At 60.0% G+C, this 10586-nt stretch overlaps 2 protein-coding genes across 3 annotated transcripts; one reads left to right on the top strand and one right to left on the bottom strand.

The window, feature by feature from the left end:
* Window positions 1-2499: 2499 nt before the first annotated feature.
* Window positions 2500-5038, bottom strand: GFER (growth factor, augmenter of liver regeneration). The gene is given in 4 exon segments (XM_036826902.1): window positions 2500-3220; window positions 4152-4197; window positions 4200-4347; window positions 4701-5038. Coding segments are annotated over 4 exon segments (618 nt in total). The 5' UTR covers window positions 4962-5038; the 3' UTR covers window positions 2500-3057.
* Window positions 5039-7844: 2806 nt separating this feature from the next.
* NOXO1 (NADPH oxidase organizer 1) lies at window positions 7845-10524 on the top strand. 2 transcript variants are annotated; one of them, XM_036825626.1, is made up of 8 exons: window positions 7845-7928; window positions 8023-8103; window positions 8285-8360; window positions 8462-8639; window positions 8813-8994; window positions 9094-9207; window positions 9835-9952; window positions 10033-10524. In XM_036825626.1, the coding sequence occupies exons 1-8, from the start codon at window positions 7863-7865 to the stop codon at window positions 10298-10300; spliced, it is 1083 nt and encodes a 360-aa protein (XP_036681521.1). In that variant the 5' UTR covers window positions 7845-7862; the 3' UTR covers window positions 10301-10524. The 2 variants fall into 2 exon arrangements, with proteins under 2 accessions (XP_036681521.1, XP_036681522.1); XM_036825627.1 differs by having other exon boundaries at window positions 8285-8370; window positions 8457-8639.
* Window positions 10525-10586: the final 62 nt, after the last annotated feature.

The following is a 10586-nucleotide window of genomic DNA, read 5'->3' as shown; positions in this document are numbered from 1 at the left end:
ATTCCGAGGGTGCTCACTGAGCCCTGCACACTCCTGGGTCTCCCCAGCTGACTTTCAGCTGACATATTTAGTTTTTGGGCCGAGGAGTGGGGAGAAGCATCAGAGGATGGGGAGTTTGGAAGAGCGGGTACCTAGCTTCCCAGCACCCCCGCTGGGTCTTTTCCACAGATGGCCCAGCCCCAGGTTAGACAAGGTCCCTTCCTGCATGTTCCTTCCAGGCCAACCTGGCAGGGACCCAGATGACTCCTGTTTCTGTCTAGGACATTGAGGAAAGTCTGCATTTGTTGAGCATTTACAGTGCCAGGTGTTTCACCACGACCTGTGGAGGCAGGAACTGTTTTACTGCCATTCTTCAGATGGTAAATAGGCAGGTGGGAATTCCCTGGTGGTCCAGTGGTTACGACTCACGCTTTCACTGCAGAGGGCCCGGGTTTGATCCGTGGCCGGGTAACTAGGATCCTGCAAGCTGCACAGTTGGCCAAATTTAAAAAAAAAACAAAAAAAAAAACAGGGCTTCCCTGGTGGCGCAATGGTTAAGAATCCGCCTGCCAATGCAGGGGTCACGGGTTTGAGCCCTGGTCTGGGAAGATCCCACATGCCGCAGAGCAACTAAGCCCGTGTGCCACAACTACTGAGCCTGCGCTCTAGAGCCCGCGAGCCACAACTACTGAAGCCTGCGCGCCCAGAGCCCGTGCTCCGCAACAAGAGAAGCCACTGCAATGAGAAGCCCACGCATTGCAATGAAGAATAGCCCCCGCTCACCACAACTAAAAGAAAGCTGGCGCGCAGCAACGAGGACCCAACGCGGCCAAATATAAATAAATAAATAAATAAATTTAAACAAACAAACAAAAGGCAGACTGGTTGAGTTCCTTCATCACACTTAGAAAGTGAAGAGCTGGGATTCAAATCCAGGTCCCTACTGTGCCAGGGCAGGTGCGGCCAGAAGTGCCACCCACTAGTTGACTCCATGACACTGTGCATCCAATCCTATCACCTCTCCCCTGTCAGTGACAGTTTCCTCTCTTGTCTCATGCATCATTCATTTCCCCCTTTTACTTGATCATTTACATCAGTGCCTAAACCTGCTCCATTCCTGAGCCCACTTCCCCTCCAGCTGTCACTGCTCCCTTTAGTCCCAGGGGCAATGCAGGCACTGCCATGCTGTCCCCATCCTCCTAGGAACACTTCTGATGTCACCCTCTCCTCGTGTTCCTCCTACTTCATGGGCCCTTTCTTGTTATCTCTTTCTGGTTCCCTCCTCTTGTTCCATCTGTGACCTTTGAGCCTTAGGGGTCCCAGGGCATGGTCCTGGGGCTCTTCTCCCTGCTCTATGCTCACTGCCTTGGTCTCCATGCTAACAGCTTGAGCCAGAATTTTCCCTTGAACTAGAGTCCCACTCATCTTAGCCTGGATACCCTGGAATACAGAATCTGTGGCAAAGTTAAAGAGTTTTATTGGGAGGTGAAATTTTGGGGAAGCCAGAGTTAGGGAAAAAGGAAAGTGAGGCAGGGAAGGAGGGAGAGCAAACATGGACGGCGTGCTCCTGAGCTGACCACAGCTTTGCTGGCTCCCAGCGCACAGGTGACTCGGGAAAGGCCAGAGACAAGTCCTGTGCTGGGGATGTCCATCTGTAGGAGGAAAGAGCAGTGACTTCTCTGCTGGTTGCTCCCTGCCTCCTATTTCTTTATGTCACCTGGCCCCTTGGGCAGCCCTGAGGAAGCCAGCACCCCCGTGGGGCCAGTGGGGTAAAGATGCAGAGGAGGCTGTGCCAAAGGTTGGCCCTTGCCCAGGGAGGAGCCGAGACACCATGGGGAGAGGTGAGAGCTGTACGACCACAGGGGTACGGCGCACTGTTGCTGGGCCATTCCAGCTGGGAGCCAATGCCTGGGAGCAGGTGTGGCTGAGAGGATATGTGAAGGCCCAAAAGCTGGGTCCAGGTCACCCCCAGACCTGCTCCACTCACAGCCTTCGGAATCTCACTGATACACTGGGCAACTCCCTCCTTCCAGTGGCCAGAACCCCAGAGCCACCTTGGGCTCCACCTTCAGAGTGTATCCGGTGAGGCCTCCCACTCACCCTGGGGCGAGCTTCCCTCTCAGCTGCCACAGGGGTGCCTGCCCGGCCTCCTCTTGCCCACGCCTGCCTCATTCCATCTCAACAGCCAGAGGGACCTTTCAAAAGTCACATTCTGCCATTCCTCTGCTCCAAACCCTCCACTATGTTCCATGGGAGCTGGGTGTTAAAACCATGTCGTTGCTGGGGCCTTGAGGACCTCCTGCCATGTGACCTCCCCTCACCTCTCTGATCCTCCCTTGGCTCCAGCAACTCAGCCTCCTTGGTGTTCCTGGAACATCCTGGCCCACCCTTGTCTTGGAACTGCTCCCTCTTCCTAAGGAGCCAGAACCCAGATAGGAGGAAGCAAGAGACCACAGAGGGACGAGGGCAGGCCCTGTCCATCGCTGCAAATCCCAGCACAAAACACACTGAGGCCAGGTCTTCAGTCACTTCTCCAGCATTTTATTTTTGGTCTCAAGCTCCACGGAGCCTCCTCTGACAGGCCTGGGACGGCTCTGCGAGGCCATGTGCCAGATGGAAGGTGCATAGCAGAGCTCAGCCCCCAGACCTCTTTCCTGAAGTGCAAATGGCACACAGCCTCTGGGGCTACCATCCCTGTTGACCCCTAGCTTTCCCTAGCTACAACGTGGGGAGACAGTGGCCTGGCCCGGAAGGGCGACACAGGGGAGCCCAGACAGGCCTGTCACCTTCCTGTGCGGGGAAGTAGGCAGCAGGGTGTCGAGTGGGTGGAAGGCCGAATCCTGAGAGGAAGGGACAGCCTAGGCTGCTCCTGCCTCCTTCACCTGCAGCCCCACGGGGCGCGGGCTGAGGGTGCCTGCAACGGGTACCTCCACTTACACTCCGAACCTGAGAGGGAAAGGGCTCCACGGGTAGCGTCTGGGGACCACCCAACTGAGACAAGGCAGGCCCTGGCTCTGACGTGCACTTTAATGAGCCCCACCCTCTCTGGCCAGGCCGCCCACAGGCCCTGGCTGCCCTCTAGTCACAGGAACCGTCCTTCCAGCCGTCGCGCCAGCGCTCGTCCACCAGCGAGCAGTTGAAGTCCGGCTTGCCTAGCTTGCGGTTCACCTCGTTGTGCAGGCGGCATAGCCACTGGGTGAAGCAGGCCCGAGTGCGAGTGTCTGGCTGGTTCCTGCATATCCTGCGTGGGGGGGAGCACACGGAGGAGGAGGGCAGGCAGTGCTCCCACTGTCCCCGCCCCACCAGCTCCTTGCCTGCTCAATTCAGGGAGGAGAGCTGGGGCACTGCTGTGAGCTACACCCAGAAGTGCCCTCATGCTCTGAATTCCCAGAAGGGGGCAGACCCTGCAGCAGCAAGGCCTGGTGGACTCCTAGGCCCGCTCAAACCCTCACCTCGGGAGCTTTGCAAACCCTGTCAAGAGCCCTGGGCAAGACATTGAGGCAGAGGCCTCAACTTTACAACCTGGTAACAATCAGGAATCCTCACCCCAGCGTCCCTGGCCCCAGGCAGTGTGTGGAAAGGGTGGGGCTGGCATAAAGGCAAAACTGAAAACCAGATCTGTTTCTTAGCACCTGTGGCCCTGCTGCATCAGCTCAGCAAGAGACCTTGTTCTAAATGCCCAGGCTTCAAACAGCAAGGGCTGCCCTGCCCCCCACATCCTGCCCAGAAACGCCATGGGTGCCAAAGAACAGTTCTTGGGCTCCCCAATGAAGAAAAGGTGGCTCCTGGAAGCAACAGCAGTGAGTTCCCAAGGTCTTGAAATTGGCAGTCCTGCTCCAGAAGTTAGGCAAAGTGGAGTCCTCCGAAACCTGCCAGAGCCTCCATCAGTGCTAAGCAAGGGATCTCATGAGGGAAGCCCTCCCCGGAAGCCTTGTGGCTGCAGAAAGAAGCAGTACCCAGCAGCAGCCCCAGACAGCTTGGCCTTTGAGGAGAAAGAAGATGGCTCAGATGATCCAATCCCTTCTCTGTTGGTGGTCCCTGCTCTCAGCAATCCTCTGCCACCTCTGCATCTTATTTCTCTAGGCTCCCCTTTATGACATCAGCCAGGGGCCCCAGGCCCAGGCTCCAGGTGGGATGCTCTGCTGCCTGCAGACTGTGCAGACACAACTTACCTTTTCCTTATGTCTTCAGCACACTCCTCACACGGGTAAAACTTGGAAATAAATGTATGAACTGAGCCATATCTTGCTGCTGTTCTGGGGTGGGCAGGTCGGGATAGTAGGCCGCCAGGGTGTGGAGGACGGCCCAGCTGTGGCGGCCCAGTTCCTCGCGATCCGGAGGACAATCTTCCCTAAACTTGCTGTCCCGCTGCGGAAGGAGGCCGACCAAGGGTCAGTTCGGTTTTCCCCAACCAGAAACCTACAAAGCTGCCCTTTATTCCCCACCAGCCGGAGGCCCGCTGACTGGAGACAGAAGTCCTGAGGCCGATCCAGCCCACATGTGGCTAAGAGCCGAAAGGCCAGGGTTACCTTGGGGGCAAGGTTTAGGAACAGCCAAACCCGGGGGGCAAAGTCTCTCAGGCTTAGGGCCTGTGGGAACGCTCGGCCTGGGTCTTGGGAAGTCTGCCCGGGGTGCTTGAAAACAAGGTGTGGGGGCCGGGGCTAGGAGTCAGCAGGGCTCGCGGGCCTCTGAGGGGAGGTGGCGCCCCCCTGCATCTGCACCTTCTGCTGTGTCCGCATCCACGACTTGAAGTCCACGCAGGCCCGGCAGGGCCGCCTCCGGGAGGCGTCCTCGGCGACCTGAGAATCGGAGGCCGGCGCCTGGGATGGCGTCCGCGCCGAAGCGGCGGAATCTCTCCGCCCCGCGCCCCGGCCGCGCGCGTCCGTCACCAGGTCGTCCATCACCTCGGAGCGCGCGCCGCCGGGCAGAAAGGAGAAGAGGCTCCCACCGCCGAAGCTCCCCCGCTCCCCGGGCGCCGCCATGTTGCCCGCGCAATGCCTGCCGGGCCAGGTCGGCCTCCAGATGGGCTTCCAAGTCGGCCTCCAGGCCAGCGCGCGCGCCGCCGCCAGGGCGCGGCCACAGGAGCCGGGCGCGCGCGCCGCGGGCGCGGGCGCTGGGCCTGAGCTGGGGCCGGGGGTGGGGCCGGGGGTGGGGCCGGGGGTGGGGCCCGGGGCGGTGTCCGGCCTGGAGGCGGGGCTGGGGGACTTGGTCCGCGCCCGGCAAGCGGCAGAGCCAGAGACAGGGGTCCGGGCTAAGGACGCGCCGGAGGCCCGAGCTCTGGCCGCGCCCCTGGGCCTCGTTCCACGGCCCGTGCCCGACCTGCGTCGTCCGTGGCTGCGCTCCCGCCTCCTCCAGTAGAAGAGCAGCGTGTTGTGGAAGACGCGCCCTGGCCGTGCCGCGGCCTCGGGCTGCGGCCTCGACCACGTCCGTGTTGCGGTCCGCGATGCCCCCATTGCTCCGCTCTGACCGTCCCGCGTGCCCGCGGCTTGGCTCTGTGCCCTCAGTTGGGGGAGCGCCCAGCTGGGCCGTGAGCGCACAGAGGGCGTGCTGTTGGTGCCGGGGGTCCAGGGGATCCACCTTGGCGACCGGCGCCATGGCAACGGGCGCCTGGCAACGCGGGGCGGGGCCGTGCCTGCAAAGGAGGAGGTGCGTCTCTGGGCTCCCGCGAGTACCGAGCGGCCCCTCTCCCCCACCTCCCCCGAATCCTACAGCCTACTTGAAGAGGTTAAACCCACGTCGGGAGTGGCCTCAGGGATACCTCTGCTTCCATATGTGCATTAATTCACTCTGCAAGTATTTGTGTAGTGCCTAATCTGTTCTAAGCACTGTTCTAGGCACTGGTCAGTGCAAGGAGCAAGATTCGTCCGTCCCTGACCTCCTCAGCTCATAGTCCAGTGGTCAAGACGGAAAAAACAAAACCAAACAAACAAAGAAGAGTCACACTAATAAATGTTCAGGTACAAACTGTGATGGGGGCCATGAACAGGGCGTGGTAAATCTGGGAGGCCTCCTTGAGGAGGTCACCCTTAGGCAGTGGCCTGAAGGATGAGGAATCAACTGAGGAGGGCAGTCAAGGCCAAGGCAGGAGGGAGGAGGATCTTGGCTTCTTGCAAGGCCAGTGGGACAGGACCTGGGAAGGGTGGTGGGAGGAGAGATCCAGAGGTGGCCAGGGACCCACCAAGGACATCATCAACTGCCATGGCAGCTGGGAATTTATTCTGAGGACCCTGGGAAGGTGCTGGGAAGTTTTGGGCAGGGTACCCTGGCCTGATCCCATTTCTGTTTTGCAAAGATTCCTCTGAAGAGTGGATTTCGTGGGAGCAAGTGAGGAGCACAGGCTTTGGGGGAGGATGGGGCTGTTGGTAGTTGTCCAGGTGAGAGATGAGGGTAGGGGGTGTTGAGAAAGAAAGAGTGGAAAGGATCTAGGTTGCTGGGGATGTAGAGCAGGGGCTCTCAGTTGGCATAGGGAGAGGCCTCAGCATCTTTCTAGGTCCCTGGCTGTGAGTAAGCTGGCCCTTCTCCCACTTCTCTCCTCTGTCTTCCAAGGGAGCAGGATCTGTCCCACCCTGTACCCTACCAGGCCAGTGGCCCCCACTGAGAATGGCAAGTGTGACAGCTGGGCTGAAGTCACCTTGCAAAAATTAGGCCTATGTCCACAAGTGTTCATTGCCTGGGCCAAGACTAGGGAAGGTTTGAAGGTTTCAGAGAGAGCCACTGGTTGGACAGACACACAAAGGTTTCAAAGAGAGCCACTGGTTGGACAGATACACTCTGGCCTTTTGTCAAGGCCAAATCCCACCAGAGTGGTTTCCTGGAGGGATGCCATAGAGGCTGACCCCTCCCTCGAGGGCTTGGGGTAGAGGGAGTCTCAACACAGAGCTGGTGGCTCCAACAGGGGGACGAACCACTGTGTGCCAGTATTGGATGGGGCTCCAAAAATCTCCCCTATAAGGAAGCAGTCCAGAGATGTGGGGCACCTGGGCACACCATCTGTCTGGGGATTCTAGGGCCTTCCCTTCACCACCCCAGTTAGTGGGGGGATGGTCATCCTGATCTCAGAGGCTGTGTTTGCAGTAAACTATGATAAATCATGAATTCAGAGATGGCTCTCAAAACAGTCCTAGTCACCACCTCCCCCATCCCCCAAGCGCTGGTGACTAGAGATGGACCCTCTTCATCCTGCCCCAAGTCTCTCCACCACAGGGGAACCTATGGGGTAAAACTGTGACATCCGCCTCTCCCCAACACATGATGAAAAAAACCCTGACAGTTAATATCCATTTAACACAAATTTCCTCTTCTGTGATTTGGGGACATTACAGAGACCTTTCCTCCAATGTGAGGATTAAGCCAAACAAAGCACTTAAAGCCTTAACACTGGGTCACTGGTTCCTGATGATGACAGCAGTTAGCTCCCCAGGGAGTTCAAAGACAGAACCAAAGGGCACACCCGGCAGGCGGCTCTGACCGATCTCAGCACTACACAGGGTGTGGGAGAGCCGGGAGGTGTGGCCAGGCCTGGCGGCACTTTGATGGCTCTTCCTTCTCCTCCTCCTCCAGCCATGGCCAGACTCCAGCAGGAGGGCCTCAGGCCACAGTCCCAGCCCCAGCCCCTCCACTCTTTCTTTGCTTCTCCTCCCACCCACGGAGCCCTGTGCTCCTGCCCCTCTACAGGCTAGGGGTGCGGTGAGGAAGCTGTGAAGGACCCAGTCACGGGCAGGGAAGGACCTGGCAGGTCTGGGGCATCGCCGGGGAATTCCAAACAGTCTTCCGGGTACCCGAGGCCTCCCCTCCTCCCCATGTAGGCAGGGAGGCAGTGGGACGCTTGACCACACCCGACAGACTCCAGAAACCTGTGACGGAGATCTGGGGAGGCCACAGCGATGGCAGGCCCCCGGCACCCAGTGTCTGTGAGCGGGGCAGCTATGGTACAGACAGACAGGCTCCAGGTGGGGACCGACGGGACCCCTGCCAGCCCCAAGGGAGAGGGAGGGAGTTCCTGGCCTAGTGCCTCCAAGAAGCCCTCAACCTTTCATCTAACAGACGTTCACCTTTTCCGTGTGCTGGTCGGATGACAGCGACACCTTTGCACGAAGAAGCTGGGAGGAGTTCAGGAGACTCCATGTGAGTGAGTTTGGAGCCACCCCGACTTCCCCCAACTGCATGACCCACCCGTGACCACCCCCCATTGCCTGCCCTTGTGCCCACTCGGGCTTCCAGCCCCTAAGATCCTGGAAAGGGACCCCCGCCCACCCAGGGGAACCAGTGGGCCCTCGGAGACCGACATGCTCCTTCTCGCCCTCAGAAAACCCTCAAGGAGACCTTTCCAGTGGAAGCTGGTCTGCTGCGGAGATCTGACCGCATTCTCCCCAAGCTTCCAGGTCAGGCCAGCAAGGATCCCAGGAGGGGCGGGGGAGGCAGCAGTCTGATGCAGGGAGCCCTGGGGGTGCTGTCTCACGGTCAGTCCCTATCCTGCCCACAGATGCATCGTTGTTGGTGCACTGGGGCCGCACTGGCCGAGGCCTGGCGCGCCTGCAGCTGCTGGAGACCTACTCAAGGGCGCTGCTGGCGGCAGGGGAGCGTGTGGCCCAGAGCCCGGTGCTCACTGGCTTCTTTGCACCACAACCCATGGACTTGGAGCCTGCGCTGCCAGCTGGCAGGTGCCTGACCCACCCCCAACTCTCTGTCAGCAGAAACATCTGGAAGATGGGGGAGGCAGGGTGGAGGAAGGGCCAATAAGGACGGGAGGCTCGGAGGCTGGATGGACGTGTGGGGGATGCCAAGCAGTTCCCACACTTCCCATCCACCCACCTCTCACCTGCACCCTCACCAGCCTGGTGATCCTGCCTGCCCCGCAAGAGCCCCTGCCAGGCCCCACGGGCAGCCCTGCCATCTGCAGCCTGGAGGCTCAGAGCCTGCGCTGCCTGCAGCCCTTCAGCACCCAGGACACATGGGGCCAGCCCTTCCATGCTCGGGCCCAGGAGGCCCTAGATGTGCTGCTGCGACACCCCTCAGGTGGGCCTGGGCAGGAGTCTGGGGACACGCCCTTCTGCCCCCTGGGATGTCAGTGGGCCTCAGGAACCAAAACACCCCTTGCCCTTATCTTGGGCACAGGCTGGTGGCTGGTGGCGAATGAGGACCAGCAGACGGCATGGTTTCCTGCTCCCTACTTGGAAGAGGTGGCCCTGGGCCAGGGACGAGATGGGGAACGGTCCCTAGGGAGCAGTGGTGAGACTAACCCTCCTCCCCACACCCACCACCACGGGGCAGTGTTCAGCAAAGCTGAGTCACAAGAAGCATGCAAGCCAGGGGAGTGAGGCCATGGGATGACCAGGGGGTGCCAGTGGCCCTGTAGCGTGTGCTTGGTCCCCACAGTGAGCCGGAGCCCCACTGGGTTATTTATTTATTTATTTACTATTTTTGGCTGCATTGGTTCTTCGTTGCTGTGCACAGGCTTCCTCCAGTTGCAGCGAGCAAGGGCTACTCTTCCTTGCGGTGCACAGGCTTCTCATTGCAGTGGCTTCTCTTGTTGTGGAGCACAGGCTCTAGGTGCGCGGGCTTCAGTAGTTGTGGCTCATGGGCTCTAGAGCGCAGGCTCAGGAGCTGTGGCGCACCGGCTTATTTCTGTGACATGTGGGATCTTCCTGGACCAGGGCTCGAACCCGTGTCCCCTGCATTGGCAGGAGGATTCTTAACCACTGCGCCACCAGGGAAGCCCCACACTGGGTTTTAAAGCAGTCCCTGGTGTCAGCAGAGATCCAGAGGGGAGCCCGGAGGTGGTGATTCAGCAGATGATGCAGGGACCAAGAAGTGGGGCCCTGGCCTCTGTGGTGACCACCAAGGATCCATTCCCAGGGTCCCAGTTCTGTGCTTCCCATGCCTACGAGAGCAGCCAAGCCGACGAGCTGTCTGTGCCCGCAGGGGCACGCGTGCATGTGCTAGAAACGTCAGACCGTGGTTGGTGGCTGTGCAGGTGCGTGGGGTGGGGCTCTGGTGGGCCCAGTCTAACAGGGGTAGGGCCCAGTGCTAACCAAACCCCGCCCTCCCCCGCAGGTTCCGAGGCCGCACTGGTCTTCTTCCAGCTGCAATGCTGCAGCCTGATGGGCTGGGCACACTCCTCAGCGGACCATGGCTCCACCTCAGGGTAGATGGTGGGGAGGACAGGGAGGGCGAGGCCCAAAGCTCCCCCAAGTCCCCCCAGGCCACAACCTTGCCGCCTACCGTGCCTGCCCGACCATCTCGGAGTGCCATTCAGAGCTGCTGCTGCACCATCACCCGTAAGGCACTAGGGCAGGACCCAGGGTGTCACGGACCCCCTTGAGAGTGTGTGGCACGTCGTGAAGGGCTGCGCTGTGCACCCCACAGCTGGAGCGGCAGGCCAGAGGCTCCAGACCCCAAGGATGATGGCTGGCAGCCACATCAGCCTCAGGGCTGTGGGATGCGCAGTTGAGGGTGGGATTCCCTGGCTGGTGGGGCAAGGAGACTACACTCTCCCTCGTCTTCTGAGTAAAGTTCTCCTGACTGACCCCCACCCAGTGTCTGTGCTGAGGGGCAGGGACTGGGGGATCTTGGGCCAGAGAGTGGGGGTGGGGCTGGCTGGTGGGCCC

The sequence above is a fragment of the Balaenoptera musculus genome, chromosome 15, assembly GCF_009873245.2.
Source record: "Balaenoptera musculus isolate JJ_BM4_2016_0621 chromosome 15, mBalMus1.pri.v3, whole genome shotgun sequence".
Lineage (NCBI taxonomy): Eukaryota > Metazoa > Chordata > Mammalia > Artiodactyla > Balaenopteridae > Balaenoptera > Balaenoptera musculus.
This window is presented reverse-complemented; position numbering and strand designations above follow the sequence as displayed.